We start from the raw sequence: 24,692 nt of genomic DNA on the forward strand, positions 1-24,692 counted from the left end.
TTTTAAACACATTTTCCCACGAAATTTACAAATACAAAAAAATACAAAAATGAAAACCAAATAATATCTCCCCGCCACATTTAACGGTCAAAAGACAATGTCAGCAACCTCAAACTACTACTCCTCAATCCTCAAAAAATGTTGCGAAACTCTAAACTTTAAACTTGTAAAGAAGCTTCACTGCTTCATCATCAAAACCCAGAAATACCCAGATACTTTTCTATCAAACAATCTTATCAGCACATACAATCACTTCGGAAATTTAGTTTATGCACGCCATGTGTTCGATCAAATGCCTCAACCAAACCCCTTTTCTTGGAATATCCTATTATCGGCTTATTCCAAGGCGGGCCGTCTTGTCGAAATGCTGGAGTTCTTTGATTCTATTCCAATTAAAGATGGTATTACATGGAATGCTTTTATTTCAGGTTATGCTAATTGTGGGAAATTTAATAGTGCTGTGATGGGTTATAGGACTATGTTGGAGGAGGGTACTATGAACTTAAATAGGATAACGTTTTCGACGATGCTTATATTGTCGTCGAATATGGATTGTGTTGATTTGGGTAGGCAGCTTCATGGGCAGATTGTGAAGTGTGGGTTTCTTTCTTATATGTTTGTGGCTAATCCGTTGGTTGATATGTATTCCAAGTTGGGATTTGTTCGTGATGCACAACGGGTTTTTGAGGAGGCACCGGAGAGGAATTTGGTGATGTATAATACTATGATTGCAGGGTTTTCGCGTCTTGGGATGTTTGATGAGTCAAGGTGTTTGTTGCATAGTATGCCATATAAAGATTCAATTACATGGACAACTATGATAACAGGACTTACTCAGAATGGATTTGACAGGGAAGCTGTTGTTTTGATGAGAAAGATGCGAGAGGAAGGTTTTGCCATGGACCAGTTTACTTTTGGAAGTGTCTTAGCTGCTTGTGGGAGAATGAAATTCTTGAAAGAAGGGAAAGAACTTCATACTTATATAATACGAACAGGATATCAAGGGAACGTATTTGTTGGCAGTGCTCTCATTGACATGTATTGCAAGTGTAATTACATACAGTATGCAAGGACAGTTTTCGAGAGAATGACCCAGAAAAATACTGTCTCATGGACTGCAATGCTAGTGGGTTATAGTCAGAGTGGACTGTCGGAAGAAGCTATTAAAACTTTCCTCGAGATGCAAAAGAACTCAATTGAACCAGATGACATTACATTAGGAAGTGTTGTTAGTTCGTGTGCTGATTTATCTTGTTTGGAAGAGGGTGTTCAATTTCACAATCAAGCTTTATTGTCTGGTTTAATATCCTTTGTTGCTGTCTCTAATGCACTCATTACCTTGTACGGAAGATGTGGAAGTATTGAAGATTCCTTAAAGTTGTTTAAAGAGATGAATGTGAGGGATGAAATCACCTGGACTGCATTAATTTCTGGATATGCTCAATTTGGAAAGGCCCGTGAAACAATGCATTTATTTGAGGAAATGCTTTCCCATGGACTTAAGCCTGATGAAGCTACTTTTGTCGGTGTTCTCTCAGCATGTAGCAGAGCAGGTCTAGTAGAAGAAGGAAAACAGTATTTTGACTTGATGGTGAAAAAACATGGTGTAGCTGCAACTCCTGATCACTATACTTGCATGATTGATCTTTTCAGTCGTGCTGGGAGGTTAGAAGAAGCCAAAAGTTTTATTTCTGAAATGCCTTACATCCCTGATGCAATTGCTTGGGGTACAGTCCTGAGTTCATGTAGAGTCTATGGGAACATGGAAATTGCAAATTGGGCTGCCGATTCTCTATTTGAACTAGACCCTCAACACCCTGCAGGTTATGTCTTGCTTTCCAGCCTATATGCTGCTGAAGGGAAATGGGAACATGTTGCTCAGTTGAGGAAGGGAATGAGAGATAGAGGCATAAGGAAAGAGCCTGGTTATAGTTGGATTAAGTTTAAAAATAAAGTACATGTATTCTCTGCTGACGATCAGTCCAGCCCGTATTTGGACCAGATATATGCTGAGATGGAAAAGTTGAACCTGAAGATGATTGAGGAAGGTTATAAACCTGATTTGAGCTCTGTTCTTCATGATGTTGAGGATTCCGAAAAGATGCGAATACTGAAGCATCACAGTGAGAGACTTGCAATTGTTTTCGGCTTGATGTTTGTACCGCCTGACCTCCCTATTAGAGTGGTTAAGAATCTTAGGGTTTGTGGTGATTGCCACACTGCAACAAAGTTCATATCTAAAATTACACAGAGAGAAATACTTGTAAGAGATTCTGTCCGCTTTCATTTATTCAAGAATGGAACTTGTTCGTGTGGAGATTTTTGGTGAACTCTGTTATCAAGTATGATTGTGAGGATATTGAGCGCTTTACTTGGTTTCTTACATCTTTATTGTGAAGTCTTTGCACCTGTGGGGACAATGCAATGAGGAAAAGGTTATATGAACAGCCTAGTTCAGGTAACAGTCTGAAGCATTTGCTCATGTAAATGCAGTTTTCTTGAGGCTAAGACAATAGAGGAATGCTTGGAGCTTGTCAGAGATGCATGACTCTGATTGCTTCCATTCAGAGTGGTTTGACAATGAGAGTTTGAGATTGGATTTCAGCTACGCTGTTACTCATGAGGCTGCTTGCTGAACTGGGATACAACCCTGAATAAGGACTGCAAACATCAGTGGACAAGTGAGCCTTTACCCTTGTTTGTAATTTCAGGTCAATTTTATTTCATGTTTCCATGGGTACTTCTCTAGCATGCACATAGGTAGAGCATCATTGGACTTTCATACTTCATAATAGTGTTCACAAAAGTACACTTTGTAGTTTCATTAATTCCCTGTTCTATGAAGGTTACCAACACACATTGTTTTGGTACTGAGACTACTGACATGAATAAACGTATAATCCTCTCATCATCAATGAAAGCTGATTCAGTCAGTATCAAGATAATTGATCAATTTTGGAGTACAATGGACTATATAGTATATATTATGTGTTAATAATTAACTCTCCTATACTTAGCTGCTGTCAAGTAATAGGTCTGTTGAGTGTCTTTTCCAATCTAGAGTTGAATGAAACATCTCTGCAATTGTTTGATGAGGTTTCATATGCTCTAATTTTTCTCTAGGTGAGCCGCGAGTGTCTTACTAAAAAGTCTTGTATACTGTAATGATTTGTATATTGCTTGGACAAATTAAAACTGAGTATTAATCTATTATGACTATAAGATTTCACTGTAAATATTTACATACACATGTTTTTCTCAACAGTTTGAATTTTAGGCTTACAGATTAATTTCATACTAGATCTGCAGTCTAAACACATACTTCATGCATTTCTTTAGTTGTACCATATTGCTTTGGCACGTTTGTACTGTTATTTACTAGTGAAAATTATAAAATAAGTTGTTGATTTGAAAATTCATATATAGATGAATATAACAAGATTCCTAGTGACTAGGTTTTTACTTGTAAATAACCAAGGATTCTCGAAGTGAAGGATAGTGTCAACAGTCAATATGCTACTAGTAAGTCCCCCGAGTCTATACAAGGGTCATTTTCAGACTAAATCACTAAAATCTATTTTTTCTTCATCATTCAATTTATTTCTAGGATCTCCATCTACTTAATCACTCTAAACCAGGACTTTCACATTCACCATTGGAAAAATCAAGTGGTAAAGGTGCCAGTGAGACTTGGCATCTTATCTAGGTACCGTAGAATGTTTTCTGCCATCTGCCTTGTGTATGCATCTCCATGATGGAAGGCAGTCACCACTGTAATATAAAATAACTTATCTTGTGATACAAGAGATAAAGATCTTTGCCCACCTTTCACTAAGAACCTCTCAATCATCCAAAATGCTTTCTGCCACAGAATTTCATTCTTGTGATATCGCACTGCTTTTAACACTCGTTGTATCGTATTCATCTCATCCAGTATGTTCACACTCTGTTCCACATCAACGTTATCATCCAGTAATGTTGATAATGCTGATAATGCAGCTTCAGCCACCTGAACATTCTGATGATCCAGGCATAATAAGAGTCTCTCAACTGCCCCTGCTTCAATCAAGCAAAATGTATCTTTTTTGGAGCAAACACCTTTATGAACTACACAAAGTTCCACTTTGGTTTTCCTTGATGACCCAGAGGCTAAAAACCTGGCCTGGTAGAACAGATTGAAGAATTTCTTCCGCTTTCTTTGTGATGGCCCTGGTGGCTTTGAGAGACGTGTTGATTGTGCTGAGAGTTTATCTAATCCTGTAGAAGCTAAGATTTGTACCTCATCTCTTGATGTTTCCAATAACAAATCAGTCAAAACCGCAGTGAAATTGTGATTTATTGCCAAAAACAACATTTGAGAATCATATAATGTTGCTGTGAATCTAACTAGTACTCCCACTAGCCCCTCCAAGTACATACAGGCATACCTGTTTTGTCTTGTTCCGCTTCTTTGGATTTGACTTATTGATTGCAAGATTTCAAGGATTGTGTTCTTACTGAGCAAGGCCTGATTGAGAGTGAGGTTTTGATGAGGAAGTTTAGCCAGAAATGAGACTGATAGAGCTTGCCTTTCAGTGATCTGACTAGAGTTGGCAGGGCTTTGTATAAGACCCTCAGGTTGGCCATTTAACTTGCAGAGTCTGTCAATTAGTAAATGCCCTATGTGGGATGAGAGTAGAATTAGAAGTTTTATTGCTGCTACTGCAATTTCATCACTTGGGTTGTTGATGAGTTCAATAAGTGTATAGCTTGCTTCACCTTCCCTCACTGCTGACGTAATTGGGTTATCTGACTTCATAGATTTTGCCATACAATAGAGGATTCTGATAAGATTCAAATTCAGATCATCCGGGGTGGAATTTTTGATCATGTAGACGATGTTGAATATGACATAACCTGAAACCATGGTATGGCCTTGACTATTTACAGTCAGATTCTCAAATCCGATCCCAGATTCGAGGATATTTGCTAGTATTGCCGAAGCTTCTTTAAGTGAATCCATTGGTTCACTATATATTTTTTTGGTAAATATTTCTTCAATCATATCTCCTACAATTCCAGCTTCTACTAGTATTCTACCACTGGCTGAGTAAGAGGATATTTGAACAAGGGCTTTAAATACAGCTTTTCTAGTCAAGGGATTTCTGTTGTGCAGCATTTGGATGAGAACAGGAGTTGTTCTCTCTGCCACGTAAGTCTTGCTGTCATCTTTAAGTACTATTTCACCTAGGTAGGTCATCATTTCCAACTTCCTCTCCTCAGATCCTGCTCACAGTTTCAAGATTTTTCATGGTTTAGATCATTTTGTCTAAATGCATTAGATACTTCTAGTTGGCTACCTTTGCACAGAAAATTTAAGGGAAACTGGCATGATTTGTGAATGATAAATTGATATTTCAAAACAATGAGAAGTAAGTATTAGGTTTACCTTCAATCAAATTGCTAAGAAGAGGTTCCAAGTATCCTATTTCTGCCATGAACTTAATATTGCTGGGACACCGCTCCATATTATTCAAAATTTGGTCTGCTGCTTCTGAAGCAAAGGTGTCTACAGATCTGTTGTACTTTGTTTGGAGCAGAATCAGAATTCCTCCAGTGACATGGCCTATTTTCTCTGAGAGAAAGTTAGACTTGGAAAACTCAATTAGGAGTAATAGTGCAGCGTGTCTTATTGGTTGGTAGCTGCTGGACAGCATTCTGATTGTTGCAGATATCACTGGTGTCTTCGCAATTTGCTCCTGCTCATCCAGTACTATCAGTCAGATGAATAAATAAATATTGTTAAAAAAAAAATTAGCTGCTTTTTGTGCATAAATGCAACTGTTGCCAGTCACAAACTATTAGGCCGAATATAAAGGATTTATAATATCTGTACCATTTGGTTCATTAGCTTTGGATATCTGTTATTCTTACAGGTGATACATTACTTCTCTTGGACCTTTCTGTTAGCCGATCACTTCTTTGTCCTTTTGCCTCTACTATCTACTTGTTAGCCAAATCTAACATTCATTTTTCCTTAGATAGTTCGATTCATATGGATAATAAAAGGAAAGTCTCCTTATTAGGGGAGGGTGGGGGAGAGGGAGAGAAGGGCACTAACCTTTGCTTCACCTTGCTCAACTAATAGACGAATCATTCCCAGTGTTAAACATCTCACAGTTTTGTCTCTTAATTCCAGAAGCCTGACAAGCAATGGTATTATTCCTATGCTGTACACTTCCTTTATTTTCTTGGGATTCCTTTGGCAGAGGTTCTGCAAATCCTTCAATGCTTCAAGTATCATACTCTCTGTGCTGCCTATGGACAAAGCTGCACGTATGACTTTAAGTCGCGCAGAATCATTTCTGTCTTTCCACTCCTGTAATATGCTTCTTAAAGCTAAATTGGGGCTCATAGCCCTGCTCTGGAGCTTCTCCCTGGTGATAGGACAGTTAATTTCTTCTGAATTTCCAAATTTTTTGAAATACTCTGTGATTGCCCTCCTCTCATACGTCAGTCCACTACTTATGGTCACTGGGTCATCCATGACCTGGTTAGTAAGTGGACAAATGAAACTCTTATACATTGGTTCCATATGAGTATCAACTTCTGTCATACTTCTTGATAATCTGTTACTCATGTTTCCAACGTGTCTATTGCTGCTTTCACTTGCACTTCTAATGGCTTCCATTATCTGTGGAATATCTGATACATGAGAGTTTTCTGAGCAGACTACCATGCTGGTTGAATAGAGGTCTGATTCTATTGTCATTGATTCCGCATCTGGGTGATCCTCCAGATACAGTTGATTTGTTTTCTGTTGGTTGGGCTTGGTTTCTTGTACTGGGCTGATCTCAAAACGAAAATTTCTCATCTCCTCTGAGAGTGAGCTGATTGTGATATCTGCATATTCTTCATCCTTAAATGCAGATGGTGGTATTAAACTCAAGTCATAACCCATTTGATTGATAATATCTTCTAGCTGTTTTATCATGTCCTTCACTTCATCATCCATGATAGTCTGTCCATTTTGTTGAAGTTTTCCTATGATGCCTTTCGCCATATCACTGCTTTGAGATAGAGATTGTAGTATCTCAGTTTCATTAGCCAGGCTGTTCTCTGAACTCTGAAGCCCCCTAATAGCTGAAGAAGTGCGATAGAAATAGCTTGCGACAGCAAGGATGTTGTTATGTTCTGGATTTGCACTTGGAATCGATTCTATTATCTCTGAGAGCGATGCCAGTAGCTGTTTGCTAGTACTCTTGAAATGCTTTACATCTCCATCACACTGAGGAAACAAGAAAATAGAAAACATTATACTGAATATGTGTGATTTCATTCACCCTTTTTATTCCATTCTTTGGGAGATAATTATAAGGCATTGGTGAGCTTCTCTCTCATCCATCTCTTCCATTGTAAATTTTAGCTGGAATTAATGTATGAACATATTGTGGCTACTAACAGGGAAGGTATATGCTCTTGGGTTGGAATTGGGATGAACTAATTATGTAAGAAAGTTAGACTTCCTAATTTCCAAAACGAAAAACATGCTCAATTCCTTCCTGAAAATGAAAAAATATTTTCTGTCCAACCAAACGGATAGATCCTTTATGTGTTTTCTTATATTTTATAACTTCTTCTGTTATGGTCCTATTTCAGCTGTATTTACTTCTGCTTTCATATTAAGATATCGAAGAAGCCCCCCTCCCTTTCCTTTTTTAGTTTCATATTTTTGTTCTGCTATAGCCTTGTGCTTAACTTAATTCAGATCATTCTGATCTCGCCATAAAGAGTTTTTTCACATGATTTCTAAATTTTCTTGGTATTAGTAATTGAATTTCCTTGCATGTTAACAAATTTTATCGACATAGTTACATAGTTTCTTAAAAAAAAATTGTGTAGTGAAAATTTCTAATGCCTTTTTTCAGTCCAAAAAAGGAAAATGAAAGATTATAGGAGTTCACACAGATATACACACACTACCATCAGAGTAGATGGGCTGATGTTATGCAGTTATGCTCATCTATATTGCAAACTACTCATGTCATTCTTTTATTGTCTACCATATTTTTGCTCTGTGTGATACTGTGATTAATGTTTGTAAGATTTTACTTATCTTAACGTTTGTAATTCTGAACCAAGTAATGTGTTTGTGAACTGCAGGATAGTTGAAGGAGCATACTGCATATATAAATGTAAGTAAAAAAAAGAGAAAAGGACTAGCAAAAATTCGTACCACCAAAACTTCATCGGAATTGCTGGTTGACATGGCGTCTGTCAGCTTCCTTTATCAGAGCCTACCTTCTCATTTCTTACTCGGTTTTTGCTCTTGGAGATGCTTCTTAAGGTGAGAGAGTTGTTCTTGAATCAGTCATCGGTTGTTGTTTTCTAAACTAATTACAAAATTCTATTGAGGTTAACTTGCTGGCACTCATTTTCACAATTCAATAGACTGAGTCATATCCTAGTTGAGCAAAGTCTAGGAGCTTACTTGTTTTGTTGTCTGTAAGACTTTTTTTCTGATTTGTATCTTATTCTGCACTTTACTGTCATCAAAGAAGATTGTAAAAAACTAATTGACATCAGGCAAATTCTTATTAATTAACTGGAATATACAATAGTAATATGAACCTAGCCTGTTATATCTTGTTAAAGGTTTGATGCAGTCTCACTGTAAACCTATGTCACTTATGAATTATTCTTGATTTTATCAAACCTTGCTTAATCTAAATGCACCTAATTTCTCATTCCATCATTCTATGATTGATTCGTGTCTCATTTGCAGCGGTACTTATTTTTTTGGTCTTCAGAATATAGTTGCACTTTTGTCGCGTAATAAACTACTTCCTCTGTTGGTAAAGTAATATCATTTTGATTTATCACTATTAATTTCTCATCTCAAACACTCCCATTAGTATATCTTTACAATTCTTATTTCTAAGTTGAGGAAATCAGTATGGGTTATAAAGGAAATTTTTATTTTAACATGCTAAGGTAAACAGTCTTTGCATAAAAGGATTTTACAGCTTCAGATTCACAATTAACCCCTTCCTGTATGTTGTGAAAGGTACTGTTGGGGTATTCATCCCAAGTCCCACATGGAAAGATTAAGGAAGTGAGAGGCTCCTTATAAGTATGAGGCCTTTTGGGAAGGTGCCCAAAAACAAATCCGTGCGGACTAGGCCCAGAGCGGACAATATCATACTAATGTGGATTAGAGTGTGCGTGTGACCTGTCAAGGTGGGTGACCCGGACCCAACAGATATATATGGCTCTTACAAAGCTTTGGCCTGTCGTGGGCGTAAACTGTCAAATTGATCTTTAAATGTCATGAAAATATGGATGGACTGCATCTGATGATTAGAGTGGGATAGTTCTATCAGACTTGAATGTTTAAACTGTGCAAGGAGACTTGGTAAGCACAGCTTTGACATTTGTTGTCATAATCATGAGAGGTGGACTTTAAGTTTCCAATTGATTTGTTAATAAGCAAATTATTTTTTAATGATCAAGTTGCTAGCACCTTGTTGCCTTCAAACGTGGAAGTACATAAGCATGTTTTAATTATTCAGTGTACCGTATCTAAGAGAGGCCCTGTTGTCAAGTAAAATGAAACTGAGTTGAGAGGTCTTGTACTTGGCTTATTATTTTTTGCTCTTTATCAGGAACCTCTTTTACACATTCAATCATTATGTCGTGGATGTCAACTATCTTGGTTAATGGAATGTTGTGAATATTTTACACCATACTTTAGAACTTGGGCCAAGGTGGTCTATAGACCCAACACAACTAAATAATTGATATAAACTTTCATGATGAAAAAAAATTATATATTGGAGATTCAAAGGAAGTCTAAAAATTGTTTAAGCCCGATAAGAATTTTATGAATCATTAAAGTTAATAATATGGAGTACTTTATTTCAACTCTTCCTACCTCAGTTTCGTAGAAACCCACTTCATAGTTTTATGTAAGTCCATGTTGTAATCAGTAATTTAATTTAAGACAAATTAAAATGAAACAAATTAGAGACTTGACCAATTCAATTGAAAAAGATAGGGTGTAAATAATTTTGTAAGTTAAAATTTAAAAAAACTTAACGAGGGTAATTATTGGGAATATAAAATAACAATGTCTTTTTCACTTAGATTCAAATTAAATGGTTAATTGGTTAGCTTTAACCATTATAGCAACTAGGATATTGAAAATTTGAAACAGATCACAAAAGATAATAATAATAATGTAGGGAAGAGGTCAAAATACTTGGTATAAAATTTGAAAACTGGAATATTAATTTGACAAAAATACTTGCTTTCATTTGAAATTAAAATAACTTGCAGGTCCAATAACTATCCTTTACTGGTTCAACGACAAGCATTACAAATTTACAATTTGTTCCGCAAACTTGTAACTTTGTACTTCCGTCCCATAATATAAAATTTGTTTTAGTACGCTATTAAAAAAAACTAAGGATAAAGTTTGCATACGAAATATAAATAGTGAAATAATTAAATGTCAATTATTTTGAGATGGAGAGAGTACCTACTAAGGGATTGTGATTGTTTGTAGTTTTGTGCATAATATTGCATCAGCCAAAGTGTTCAATAAACCATCAAGCCCAAGTGTAAGATTGAAATTGTTCTACTTTGACATTGATTTATTTCAGGTTAAACAACGCAATCGACAAAGATGCAAAGAGAATGGATCAAATACATTTATACTCGTTTATAGGACAGTACAATGTTCAAATGTATCCTTTCACTATACAAAATGTAACAACACAGTTCAAGAGTTGCATCAAATTTGATGTTTGGGAAAACTCGAATATTCTTAATACAAGATACTTCCATGCCAAAAATTTGTTCCTACAACATAATTCTACATAGCTCGCACAAAATTTCGTATAATTGATCAGAGAGGGAGATAAGAACACTATATACATTAGTAGCACAAAGGCGTATATGAATCTATGCAGACAACAATCCGTCTATGGATATAGTCGCTCTTTATTCTGTGTACTGTCCCATAAATAAAGTAATCGCTAATCAGTTACAAAAATGCCTGGCACCTAAGTATTTTTCACCTAAGGTGATTCTTGCATCACCAACCTATTGCTGCACCCGTTGACACATGAACAGCTGCAGTAGAATCTGCTTACTGCAACTGCCATCAAGTTTTCTTTCCAGTTTTCCATCAAGGAGCTCGCTTTCTCTGTTGCTCTTTTTAATTTAGGTTCAAGATACATAAAAGCAGGATTCCCAGCAAATAAAACACGGAGGGAACAGCTCTAATCCAAGAGACTAAGCAGATCTGCATCATCATCCAATGTGCAGGCAGATGGTCCAAAGAGACTTCGTTCCTTTCGCCATCTCCATTATCACATGCGGGAAGATATAAATCCAACACTTTCCTTAGTTAATGAACCAACAAATACTGAGAATTTTTTATTGGTCCATCATCATCTTGTGTTTGGTCAGGTGAAGGCTATATACTAAATAAATCAATCATGGACTTCTTGTTGTCAGACTAATTGAAGAAATAAGGAGACTCCAGAACCTCTCGTAAGTCAAAATCTCCACGTTCAGGGAGAGGAGGAAATTGTAATGTTGGGAAAGATTCTTGAAAGCTCTCCAACAACTGCACACATGTATCCCTCAAGTTATATACAGATACATCGATGAAAGCCAATAAACTAAAGGTTGGCTGCAATGAGCCAAAGTTCAGGTCCAAGGGGTCCATTTTAAGGAACCATGGATTTCTAGAGTTATCAAGACAATAAAATAATAAATAAAACTCTCCAAATGAAAGTTTTTTGCCTTTTCCCACTCAAACAGACCCAAATATATAAGGCAAACGAAACACGACTTTTATGGGAGACCAAAACTTCACGGAGCAAAAGGGTACTCATCATATAAATAAAAACTTACATTCTCGAGTATAGGTTGTTCATAGAGCTCAACAAACTTCTCCCTTAATATCTGGTTCATTTTGTCAACATCACATGCATGTGTCCAATATGAATCATGAACTCCTACAAAAACAAGCGGACCAAATTCCTTGTTAGAGTGAGATATGCATTGATCCCCTTTAGCCAGAATAAGGAAAAGTGGAGCATACAAAACTGACCTGCAAAATTCATACCAGCCTTTTTGCAGGCAATGGCAGTCATCATCATGTGGGAACCATCAAGGGAGTGAACAAAATTTGGAGGAAATGCTGTTCTTTGGCGCTTAGCCATAACCTAGCATAAATACATAATATAATATCAGCCTTATATGAAAAATAAGCACACAACTGACTGCCTGTGAGATGGGGGAAATGGGGGGAGGGGGGATACTGGAATGAGAACCTGTGCACTATAACTTTACTTCTACAGAGTAAGGGTTACCTTATCAGTATCACAGCGAAGGGTTAAAACCTGAAGTGAAGTTTTTACCTGCAATCATACCAACTGTGTGTTAAGAGTAAAAGACAAACCTTCAGAAACAACTAGTAGTCAAAAGGGCAGGAGCTTAGAATGTTACAAGTCGTCTTCCATGATTACGATAAGGTTGAACAACAGGGAGTCCAAGGGGTGTTGACCATCGCACAGGCTGGTTTTCAGATGCTATGATCTGTTTTACAGGCAAACATAGATAGACTGACAAAATGACTTTACAAACAATAAATGTCTAAAACACATTTCATTCAAAGGAAAAAAAAAAAAAAAAAAAAAAAAAAACACTAAACTAGATATTTAATAATATTATTAAAATAAAATTAAATAAATAATAAGTAATAAATAAATAAATAAAATGGCTCTTTGTTAAGTTCAATATTTTCTTTCAATAACAGTAATCTAACTTACGGCTCAAAATCACAATTGCTTGCCTACATAAATTTGTAGCAGGCAGGTAGGTCAGAAATTACAAACCTTTGCACAGTCACCAAGCCAGCCCATAATGCTACGTGCTGCTTCAAACATTTCTTCTAGAGCAGTCATGGTGGTCTGCTCATGCAAAAAACAAAAATACCAACGAATAATGTAAAAAAGGCAATTCAGGTGAAAAAATAATTCACAGCTAAATACCAGTTTAATTGACCACTGGAAGAAAACCACATAGGGGTGTTCAAAATTTGGTCCGGACCAAATTAATCGGTCCGGTCTTTGGGTTTTTCCCGGTTTTTGGTCCAGTCCGGTCCATAACCCTATTACAACCAGTCTTGGATCGGACCGGCTTTTTGCTTAAAATTATAAATAAATTTTTTAATAATGATTAAGATTATCCTTAATAAGCTAGAAAAAATTTGGTCGTATGAGATTTTTTGTACTAAACATACAAAAAAAAGACGTTAAAATATTGTTTTATTTTATTTTTTTTTCTAAATTTTCCAAAAATTATTTAAAATTTAGAAATTTTGTATAAAAATTCCAAAATCGATCCAACCTGGTCCGGTCTTTGGTTCTTGAAATTCAATTTTTCGGTCCGGTCCGGGTTGGTCCGGTCTTACCAATGAATAGCCCTAATACCACACCAGCATGTATAATCTCAAGATAGGTGAACAGTTATCAACTTTACACATTGTACATGCAGACTATAGATGATAAACCACAGTAGAATAATTTTTGCCAGAAGGGAAAGACCAATATTTCATCAATGCTATTTAAATCCTCACTACTATTCACTCGCTTAAGTCCTGAATTCCTGATATAGTCCATTTCCTTTTTATTTCGTTTCTATGGCCCAATCACGTTGCATTCCCCTTTTGTCTTTTTCACCAAGTCTTAACAGAACATATTCCTTTAACCTTGGTTTGATAGTGGGTGTTTATAGTAATTGTAGTACAATACTTAGGCTTCCACAACTCATGAAGCATATCCTATCTTGCCAGATTTAAAGGTTGAAAAACGAGTGTCTGAATTAGACTAAATATACATGTATAGATAACAAGCTGCCCTCCCTTGAATCCTTGATGAAACTTAAAACAAAAGCAACACAAAACAAGCATGCCGTAATTGCATTTACTGACCTTAGCAGCATAGCACGATGCAGCAAACAAATCATTATCATCTACAATGGCATCACGTTCTTTCAATCTCCTTTTAATTTGATCACGAGCACCAATATAAGTTACACCATACACCGATGTCATCACAGTCTGCTTAACCAGCTTCCTATCCACCTAGGTTTTGGCATCAAATTAGCCAAGTGTTATTCCAGGTTATCAGCTATTCAGATAAAAAGAAAGACCGAACTTAAAATATAGAAATTATATACAGCATATACATATTGTCCAAAACTATCATAATCAAACCTAAGATTTACATATTTGATGTCACAAACAAAGATTCTCAAACCAACTGAATTCTTTGAGCAATAATCCCCTTGTTAGAGTCATTCAAAGTAGGATGAGATACCTGGTTTAACAGAAGCTTTGCATGGAATGCATTAGGTTCAATTGAAGGATCTTTCTCAGCATCACCACGCATTATTTCAAAAACTCTGCATGGAAGCAATTGGGTGGCAATTATTGGAAAAGTTGGGCCATAAATACAGAGTTCCTCACAGCTATGAAGAGTACATATAATTAATCTTGTAGCAAGATGAGATCAGATGCATCACTTGTTTCCTTTAAACATCTATAATTAGGAATAGAACCCAAAATGCAGCTAGTTTCTCTACACAAATAGCACAAGCCATCAACCTAATTTTTGTACAAATGCCTACAGAATGCATGTGATCAACTATTAAAAATGATTTGCCAGCCCAACAGAAAAATCTGAATCTTGGAGCTACATACTACAACTCAGTGATGTCATGTGCAGAAACACATTCTTTTAATTAGCTTTTTTCATTATTAAAAGTTCACATAACTTAAAAGTCCAATTAATTTTTAGGAGTTATTGGCTTACCGAGCAGCAATCCCAGAGTAAACATCAGCAGGTTTACCCCCAGCGACAAGATTCACAGCCTCCGCTCCAAGCTGAACAAATAATGATCATCACATTCATCAGTAAAAAGAAAAATTGCATCAGCGCTCCAGGCATAGCTACTTTGCTATTCCTATATGTCATATTACTTAGAGATAATTGCCTGCCTCACTAAGTCAGCTAGCCATTAATTGGCAGCCGGCTGACTGGAGTCAGGGCACATATAGCATAAATGATCTACGTCTTAATGCCCATAAATTTGCTTTTCTTTTGACTTTGTTCCTTCGTATTTTTCTTTTTTTTTTTCTTTCTTTTTCCAACTATTTTAGAATTAAAAACGTAATAATTTATTTCATACTTATATTACTCCACCGTGATATTTTTGACAGCAGATAAACATTCTTCATTTTCTCTATGATTTAATCTGCTACTACTTGAGGATTCTCAAGCCTAATTATAAAATGATTGAAGCTTTGTTATCTGTACCTTTAAGAGAAAAAAAAAAAATATTTCGTATACAAAAGCTTAGTCAAAATTAACGCAAAACATGTACACATCATAGCTAAGAAAGCAAATCTGGTTTTCACCTGACATGCTAAGAAAGCAAAAACAATATCTGAATTTCTTCTCATAACTAGCATTAATTCATCTAGGTTCTTTGGAAAATGCATCCATCTTGCCATAAAACAGAACCAAAAAAAAAAATGTAGACAACGTAACAAGAGGCACATTACCTTGTCTCTTCCGAGGGCAGCATAATGTTGTAAACCATTACATGAACCATCCTTGCGAAGATGAAAACCACCACAATAAAGAAAAAAAGGAAGTCAAGTCTCATTCGGTATAACCTTAAAAGACATTTATAGTAAGGAAGAGATGGATTTTCAGCAAAAAAAAAAAAAAAGCTCCTTAAGGCTTAAAGAGAAATTTTGATTCCATATGAAATGAAGTACCTGATGGATAGGAATATGAGATAGATAGTCTTCTGGAGATGAGCTTCTTAATGCATCAGTAAGATTAATGCATGCTGCCAAGCACTGGAAAGGATCTTCTGCAGTTAACCACCAGCGTCTACCTTCCAAAGGCCTATCTGCAGAATCAAAAACATCATCCAGACGATTCTCCGTAAATGCTACCCGACCCTCATATGACAATTTGTCAACACCACCAGCGTATAAATTTGCCACATGTACTTTGAGCCAGTTAAGTCCTGACTTTCCAAGAGGACGTCCCTCAGCAAACTCTAGGATTCCCCGACATAAGTCAGAACCAAGATGATTCAAATGAGGGTGCATGGGGTATGCACGGCCTCGGAAATCCAGGTTGTGTGGATAATAAAATCCCTCCTCATCCTTCATCTTTCTGGCCACCTACTCTTATCACAAAAAAAAAGAGGCATGAATAAGTAACTATCATTACTAAAAATTGAGCAAGTGACAAAAGTTTATGCAAAGACAATGTCTCACAGCTAGCTTGAGTTCTGTATCACAACGTTGAGAGTGTCTTTCTGCATTATCTTTCTTGACATGTTTAACTTTCCACTTCCATTTCTTAATTTCTTCCGCATCATCTGTATCTGGTTCCCCTGGTAAGGGCATCTGCAACATGACTAACATTAGTAACAAGAAGAACAAAACATTACCAAAAGCAAACTTCTTGATGGACAAACATACATCTTCGCGGTCAACTAAGTCAGCAAGGCAACCTCCACTGGCCCATATCCTGTCTATGATACTAAGCACCTTTTTATTGACCCTCCATTTGGTGTTACCAAGTGTATCAAGAGCCTGAATCACCATAACAGAAACTAAATTATTTTTCAACATGAGAAACATAAAACAGTTGGACAAAAACTAGGAAGAACATTCCTTAAATAGCATCAAACAATAAACCAAACCTCAAAAACGGTACATAAATTGTTGTCCCTTGCAACCCTTTTAATAGCATCTCTTTGTTGTTTAACTCCATGAGTTCGCATGATATAAGACGGAAGATATAGGTATGCTCCTTTGTCATACCTAACAAAGCAAACAAGGTTCAAAATCTAAAATCTAAAATCTATAATACATATTATAAACATGCCACATGGCCCCTTTCTCATGTCCTAGAAATATGCCACACCATTCACAATAAAATTATTACATGCTAATAAAAACGCTTTGTTTAGTGTTTGAGCTCATGACCAGCCATGAAGGTCTTAACATATTAACCACCTTTAACTTATGCTTTCAAATTTAACTCAAATTATATATATCTAGCATTGATTCGGGTTTTAAGTAATATATAATATGATATATAAAGTAAGTACTTAAGGCAACGCTCAGGCCCCAGACCAGTGTAGACTAAGATGTATGTTCCGAGAAGACATGTCAAAGATGCAAATTACATAATCTGACACTAATCAAACATTCTCTGTATTCTTTCCTCTTCACTCAAAAACAGCACATGAAAGCAAAACATGTTTGGATAGGGACATCAATTATGTTTTATTGATTATTGATGTCCCTATCCATTATCAGAACAAAACTCCCGATTCTCGCACATGAAAAAATACAGTACAAGGTCAATTAGTTGTTGCCATTATCAGAAAAGTAATGCCGGGAAAGGTCATTTCATGAGATTAAAAGAAGAAAACAGAAAAACCAGAAGGGCTTGCTAAACGGAAAAGGTACAACACAAAATTAAAAATGCATACCCAGTCCAGTTCAACGGAGGAATCAACATTGGCATATAAGGAATCACCATGTGCCTTGCCTGATTGAACATTCAACCAAAAAATCAATACCATTATTCTTGATTAAATCAATACAAACAAGGGAAGAATGGCAAGGCAACACTTGGCAGCCAGAATGTACTCACAGTTTTTTCCAAACCCCTGCGGACCAAAGGATCACATTCTATAACTCCATACCTCCTACGGAGTCCTTTTCTGCTCAATAAGAAAGCCAATAACAGTAGCTTAATGATTCATCTTTTCTTTTTCTTTTTTCTTTTTTTTTGGGGGGGGGGGGGGGGGAAGGGGGGGTTGGGTGCTGGGGAAGGTACCATGTAGAAAATCTTTTAAACTAAAACTTACTGTGATTCTTTACAAACAGTTTTTTGAGTGTGGATGAACGCAGGGCGAATGTCAGGTGGACCATCTGCTAATTGATCTGCTGGAGGTTGTATATATGCTGTTTCTGCTAGAAGTTGAATTAATTTGCAGCCCACCTAAAACAATAATGCACATACACGCACCATAATTAATAGAAACGTAGTCATGAACGTCAAATGTTCAACCACAGCCAAGAATGGTAGCAGGAATTACAAACCTTAACTTGGTTGTCCTGGCTCCATGGCTTCGAATCATCTTGTCCTCTCACTATTTCTCGAACCTGCGAAATTTTTTGCTTCTTCATCAAAGTTGTCACCTTTTTTGCAAGCCTCTGTTGCGCTTTTGCTGAATCATCCTCATCATTGTTGTTAGTTGCAGGTTTTTTCTTTGATTTTTCCAAGAATTTTCGAATTTTAGCCTGACACAAACATCAAATTGAGTTAGCTAGTTTACCAACAATGTGTAACATAATAGCAATTTAGGCTTGGTTCTCTTCACCTTCTTCATATTACTTACTTATCTTGTTACAGCTACACCAAGACTGACAAGATCAAAAGAGCAAAAAAAAAAAAAAAAAAAAAACTAATCACCTATTATTTACTATTGCTAACATTATTATGATTAGGATTAGATATATTTCTGTTTTCTTTATTATCGATCATTATATAGTAATTATTAGCTACAAAGTCATATCTATCTATCTATCTATATCAGTATATCTATACTTCTATACTTAGTTGTAAAAACACAAATCATTTATATGCCACATGTCATCACAAATCACTTATATGCCACATGTCACCTTCCTTAATCTTTCCTTTTTTGTATTCCCTTTTTAATATGAAAATTAAAATAAATATATTATACAATGTTAAAACCTTTATGCATTCCGTAACTTGTAAATTTAAGTAAGAAAATGAAGAGTTTCAATTCCACCATAATAAGATTAAGCTGAACTTATTAGACTAATTAGTACAATTACATAGACATATAAAGTATAATAAAAATAGTCTTTTCATCTCTTAAACTTAAAATATAACTTAAACTAATATGTCATTTCATATTCCACAATATTCATGTATATATACGGATATACCTAATTTTTTTCTTTTAAGTTTTAAAAGTGAACTTCATTCACCTCAATGGTCATGAAACAATTAATTTGTATTTTACACCAAAGTTCCAAGTTCCAACTATTGAAAAACATACCTACATATAAAAACCTAAATAATAACCCGTTCAAACGGACCAAAAGGCTAGTTAGTCATTAATACTTCCTCCGCTTCTTTTTAGTTGACACATTTCCTTAGTCACGTTTGCCAATGAACATATTCAACCATTAATATATTTAATTACCAATAGGCAAAAATTATTAAAAATAAAACAAGATCCTACATGACTATTTTTAATAACGTATAAATTACAAAATACGATCAAAAGGAAATGTGTGAATCGAGCTAAAGACAAACATGTAAAAAAAAAAATAAAAAATAAAAAAATAATAATAAAATGGAGGAAGTATTATTGTTACGAACTTCATAATATTTAATCTTGTCCACTATTGTTGCCCTGTTTGAATAATTTAATTTTTGCTTGGACAAAGTTGATGAGAGAAAAAAATTGGAGGGACCTAATGAAGTGAATGTGATAATTAAGTATTGGTCCCTCATGGGCATTAAATTATGTGACAAACTAAAAAGAACAAACTAAAAAGGGACCAAGGCAAACATAAAGGATGGAGGGAGTACTTCAAGATAAAGCAAGGATTAATCAAATTATAGTCAGTTTTGTTTTATGTTTGTGAATTCAACAGTTTTTAAGAAGCTTACTCATGACTTAAGCTTATTCATGACTTGTATAATAATTTGTATACATAAGGTACTTTCTTCAATTAAATGATGTGCTAATGTATATGAATTATAACCATGTAGACTTGTTTTTAATAAATTAACCCTAAAATAGCATATCCAAGTTATAAGAAAGCCTATAAAAGTCACAATTGCAAAATTTGCACCCTGCAAATTGCACTCGCAAATTTTTAATTGTTATACTATGTAATTAAATTGCGTATAAAGTCCAAGTAAAAATGCCCAAGTTTCCTTTGGGGTCCAATTCTAAAATGATCCCTATGCCTCATTGGCTAGGAGGTTAAAACAAATACCAATTGCTTAAAAAATATCCTATACTAATGACACGATAACTTCAATGATCCAATTTCTCAACTGATGTGACCATCAATAATCTCAAAAAAAGGAGAACAAACATTCTTTGTGTGTGTGTGTGTGTGTGTTACATCTCTCTCCTCTCATGGTCACATTTGGGGCAAACCATTATATATTTATATTACATCTCTCTCCTCTCATGGTCCTCATCCTACTTTATATTTTTGTTATTTTTCTCCGGTCACGTCACTTAGTTTGTAACAAGATATTAACCCCATTATATCTTCTTACAATTTGTTAATACACCAACTAACCCACTAAATAACAACCACAATCAAAGCATTAATCCCAAAAATGGGGTCGGCTACATGAACCAAGAATTCATCCCCTGTACTCGCTAACCATAATTCTATCCTTATGTCCAATATCATATGCTCTTGAAAATCCAACTTTTTCATGTCCATCTTAATTCCTTCTATTTAGGTCATCTTTGATCTTCCTCAATATCTTCTAAGATCACCTTGATCCCAACCCTCTACTTTCCTTTCCAATCTCAAATTTTTTAGTCTCTACCTAACATGCTCAAAACCAACGGAATTGGTTCTACCTTATTTTAATCCCAATGTGTCTACTAGTACAACTTTCCTTTTAACATCTTCATTTCTAATTCTATTCTATAAGATCTATACAAACAAATTTCTACTCCTCCCAACTACCCCAAGTCTGATTAAAATAAAGTCATAAATATTATGTGACGGTAAATTGAAACATTAAAAAAATTAGGAAGTGTTACTTTTGATATCACACATGTGTCAATCTCACCCAAGAAAAATTGACTTGTTTATTGAAAGGTTTTGTTTATCATATACTTAATCCCATCTTTTTTATTGGACATATTTTGACTTTTGGCACTATACACAAACTCTACAATGCCTAGCTTTTGTGATTTATAACTATGATGAAACATATTCATGTAGGGTCTTGTTAGAATCATCTTAATATATATTTCATGATATCAACTTTCCACGGCTTTGGGTTGGTCAACAAGGCCCAAAAAATTAGGGGCCTGAAAAAATAAAGAAAGTTTTCTTCCTCAACCATCCTTCTTTATTCCCCGTGTGAAAATCAAGAGCTTACCTCATTAAATCAAATTAAGCTCTCTGAATTCTCTCTCTAATTTTCCATATTTTGATTTTCAAATAATTAAGGAGGATGTAGTAATTTCAAATCAAAATTGTGCTAATCTTGTACTTCGTATGTAATTTTACATTAAATTATTTGTATGTTGTTAAAAAACATTTACTCCGTATTAACTCCTTATGTTTTAAAATTTTTATAGGGGCCACACATTTTTGTACTCGGCATAGGGCCTCCAAATTCTCGGAGATGGCTTTCTATGATTTTTGCTTATTGATAATTAAAGATATTAATCATTAAGCCTCTGTGTTAGCGTGATAAAGGGAATGTGTCATAAAAAAGAATGGAAGCAGCATCATATCTTATTAATTATATAATGATTAGAAATTTAGAAGTGTTAAGATAGAAATTATCCGAATAAAAGAGCTACATAACCCAATATTGCAGCAATTACATGTATCATCAATCAATGTGATTTTTAGTGAAGAGGCCTGATGTAGCAAACCCTTTGATAAAATTAGCCCTTGGTGCAGTTATTATAATATAATACCTCCATTACTAAAAGATGTTACACTCTAATCATCGTAATTTATTTTAATTGCATTAGGAATCTTAATATTTTATATATCTTATTAGTTTAGAATATTATCCATCTAGGGTTTATGTTAGTCGAATAACCTATATTAAAGTGTCATTGTATTATTATTAGGAGTAGAGATGGATTATGTATCACCAAATTGTAAAACCAGGTAATTGTTCCTGTGTCACATATTGATCTAGGACATGACCGAAAACCAATCTAGTATAACAAAGAAAGCACCATTGAAGCAATCACTCTAGGCCATCATCACAATTCAAGACATCCAATAGACAGCAAGCTTACTAACTTACTATAGTACAACTAAAGAAGTTTTCCCCATCACTTACATTTCAAATGGTTAACCACATTTAACATCCAAACAATTGAAAAGAACTGCACTAATCTACACAGTTTAACTACTAAAGTTTTCCTTTATTTTACTTTTCCATAGATATCCACATTAATTAATTCCCAAACACAGTATGAAATAAAATGTACACTAAGAGTTGTAAGCTGAGCATTACCTCCTGTTCAACAGCTTCGCCGATTTGGGTAGCCGCCTGGATCACAGTGGTACCCCCATTACCAGAGCCAGTCATCAACAAACCCATCAACTTATGCATTGTGATAACAGCCATCATATCCGCCGGCAATTCATCGAAACACTCACCATAAAGCGGCCGGTTCCTCCCTACCTTACACGCCTCCTGATGAGCCTTAATTGCATCCTTCAAAGGCTCAAACCAACCCAAAAACAAAGACTTCATGTAAGGCAAATTAGGGGCAAGCTTCTGCTCACACATATCAGCCAACAACTCCTGATACTCTCTCGCTGCCTCATTCCACGCTTCAGTCTCCACTTTTATCTGTCTCTTCCTAAGTACATTGTACCTCCCTGCAGTCATCCCAGCAACCATATTGATCGGCTCCTTTCGCCGTATCGATTGCGGCTTTACCCTCTCTAATTTGTTGATTTCATCCACCAATTCACGGATTTCATCATCTTCTTCAGACGATGCTGTCACTATCTCCTCAGCCGCCGCAGCAGTTGCATAAGAACAACTCGTTGATTGGGCATAAAACCCAGAAATACCAAAAGGGTTTGCATAAAACATGAAATTAGAACCACCCATCTCACTATTTCGACATAATAACTCACCATTTCGCCCAAAACCCAACATTGGAAACCTGGGATTAACACTATTTTGCCCTAAAAATTGCCTGATTTTTGCTGAATCTTGTGATGATTCCTTCCATCTAGAGACATTTGAAGAGGGTTTAAGCTCTCCTGAGTTTCTAATCTTCCTCAAAATCTCAAATTTTGAGGCTTTTTTCCACATCTTTTGACTGTTTTCTAAGATCCAGCAGAAATTTGAAGATATAAGTTAATACCCAGAAAAAATTAGAGGAAAAAATAGGCGTTGGAATTGAAATGGGAGAAACAGAGGAAAGAGAAGAAGAAAGGAGAAGGCCGGCGCTAAGACGGATATCCGCCAAAAACCCTGCTTAAACCTAAGATTGTAGCAAGATTTTGGTTGGAATACAATCTACATACGAAGTGTTTTTTTGTTTGTCTACGACAAAGTATTCGACCCGATTTTTTCGAGAAGTTGGAGAACTATAAGGCTTGTAACTAGGGGTGTACATCAACAGGACCGGACCTGAAAACCGACCTGATCCGGATCTGTTGGGACCGGACCTGATCCAGACCTGTAGATTCAGGTCCGGTCCCGGTCCTTAAAATTCAAGGTTTCCGGTCCCAGTCCGGATCAGGTCCAAACCCGGGGTTTTCAGGTCTAGACCTGAAATCCGGTAAAATTGTGTTTTAGTATTAAAAAAAAAAAAAAACTTTTTTTTCAAAAATCAAAACAACAAATCAGTTTTCATTTCTAAACCCTAAATCCCTCACACACTTTCTCTTAGCCGACAACACTCACCCACTCACCTCAGGCGACCACCGGTCCACCACTATCATACACCAGCCAGGCATCCATCGCCCACCAGCGGCATCGCCCATCACCCTAAACCCCCCTTAGCCCTTACGCTGCACCAATTACCAGGGTGAAAACCCTTCACGCTGCCAGCCACCAACGCGAAACCCTCCGCCTCCTGCACCAGCCACCAGCGCGAAACCCTCCTGCACGCCGCTGCACCAGCCACCAGCACGAAACCCCCCTACACGCCGTTGCCCTGCTGTACTAGCCACCAGCACGAAAACCTCCCAGACGCTGCACCACCAACCAGCGTGAGTGTGCGACACACCTGCTCCCTAAGCTACCAACCACCAGTCACCCTCACGAGGTGACGCGACAACTGATAGTTCAACCACCGACGTCCGTCGCGCGACAACCCTTGCTCCGGTCCATACACAAGTCTAGCAGGCTATTTTTTTTTTTTAAAAAAAAAACAAAAAAAAAATCATGAATCAGGTCTGTTCAGGTCCAAACCCGGACTGGACCTGATTGTTCAAGTCTGACCCGGAACCGGACCTGTTGATTCAGGTCCGGTCTCCGGTCCTCAAAATTCACTAATTCAGGTCCCGGTCCATTCAGGTCCGGGTCAGGTCCGGTCCGGTTTTGGACCGGTGTACAGCCCTACTTGTAACCACATGTATTCGGATCTACACTGAAGGCCTATAAATTAGAATTGTGCTTAGCGTTGGGTTAATTATTTATGGCTAGACTCTAGTCTAGCCATTTATCCCTACACCCCCCCTAAAACGACGCGTACCACTACCCCCACACATCCCAACCTACCCCATAGTAACTTCCCTCTAAAACCGCTAGTAACTTCCCACTACCCCACCCATATATATATTTAATTAAAAAAAA

General features: G+C 36.3%; 2 protein-coding genes and 1 pseudogene across 3 annotated transcripts; 1 reads left to right on the forward strand and 2 right to left on the reverse strand.

Annotated features, from left to right (window-relative positions):
• LOC145615037 (putative pentatricopeptide repeat-containing protein At1g68930 pseudogene) lies at positions 1-9,649 on the forward strand (annotated as a pseudogene). The gene is made up of 3 exons (XR_014107220.1): positions 1-2,681; positions 8,143-8,326; positions 9,047-9,649. The product of XR_014107220.1 is annotated as a putative pentatricopeptide repeat-containing protein At1g68930 pseudogene (transcript).
• Positions 3,665-7,294, reverse strand: LOC145636900 (putative U-box domain-containing protein 42). Its single transcript, XM_081688439.1, has 3 exons — positions 6,101-7,294; positions 5,429-5,738; positions 3,665-5,265 (listed from the first exon to the last, which is right to left on the reverse strand). The coding sequence occupies exons 1-3, from the start codon at positions 7,292-7,294 to the stop codon at positions 3,665-3,667; spliced, it is 3,105 nt and encodes a 1,034-aa protein (XP_081544565.1).
• Positions 9,650-10,786: 1,137 nt separating the features above from the next.
• LOC145558549 (DNA-directed RNA polymerase 1B, mitochondrial-like) lies at positions 10,787-23,384 on the reverse strand. Its single transcript, XM_081619825.1, has 19 exons — positions 22,386-23,384; positions 18,200-18,400; positions 17,965-18,098; positions 17,748-17,817; positions 17,584-17,642; positions 16,786-16,906; positions 16,562-16,675; positions 16,355-16,486; positions 15,842-16,258; positions 15,623-15,673; positions 14,871-14,941; positions 14,376-14,460; positions 13,988-14,140; positions 12,891-12,965; positions 12,502-12,591; positions 12,366-12,413; positions 12,104-12,218; positions 11,905-12,008; positions 10,787-11,614 (listed from the first exon to the last, which is right to left on the reverse strand). The coding sequence occupies exons 1-19, from the start codon at positions 23,199-23,201 to the stop codon at positions 11,504-11,506; spliced, it is 2,967 nt and encodes a 988-aa protein (XP_081475951.1). The 5' UTR covers positions 23,202-23,384; the 3' UTR covers positions 10,787-11,503.
• Between the last annotated feature and the right edge of the window lie 1,308 nt (positions 23,385-24,692).

This window comes from Chenopodium album, chromosome 1 (genome assembly GCF_948465745.1).
Source record: "Chenopodium album chromosome 1, dcCheAlbu1.1, whole genome shotgun sequence".
NCBI lineage: Eukaryota > Viridiplantae > Streptophyta > Magnoliopsida > Caryophyllales > Amaranthaceae > Chenopodium > Chenopodium album.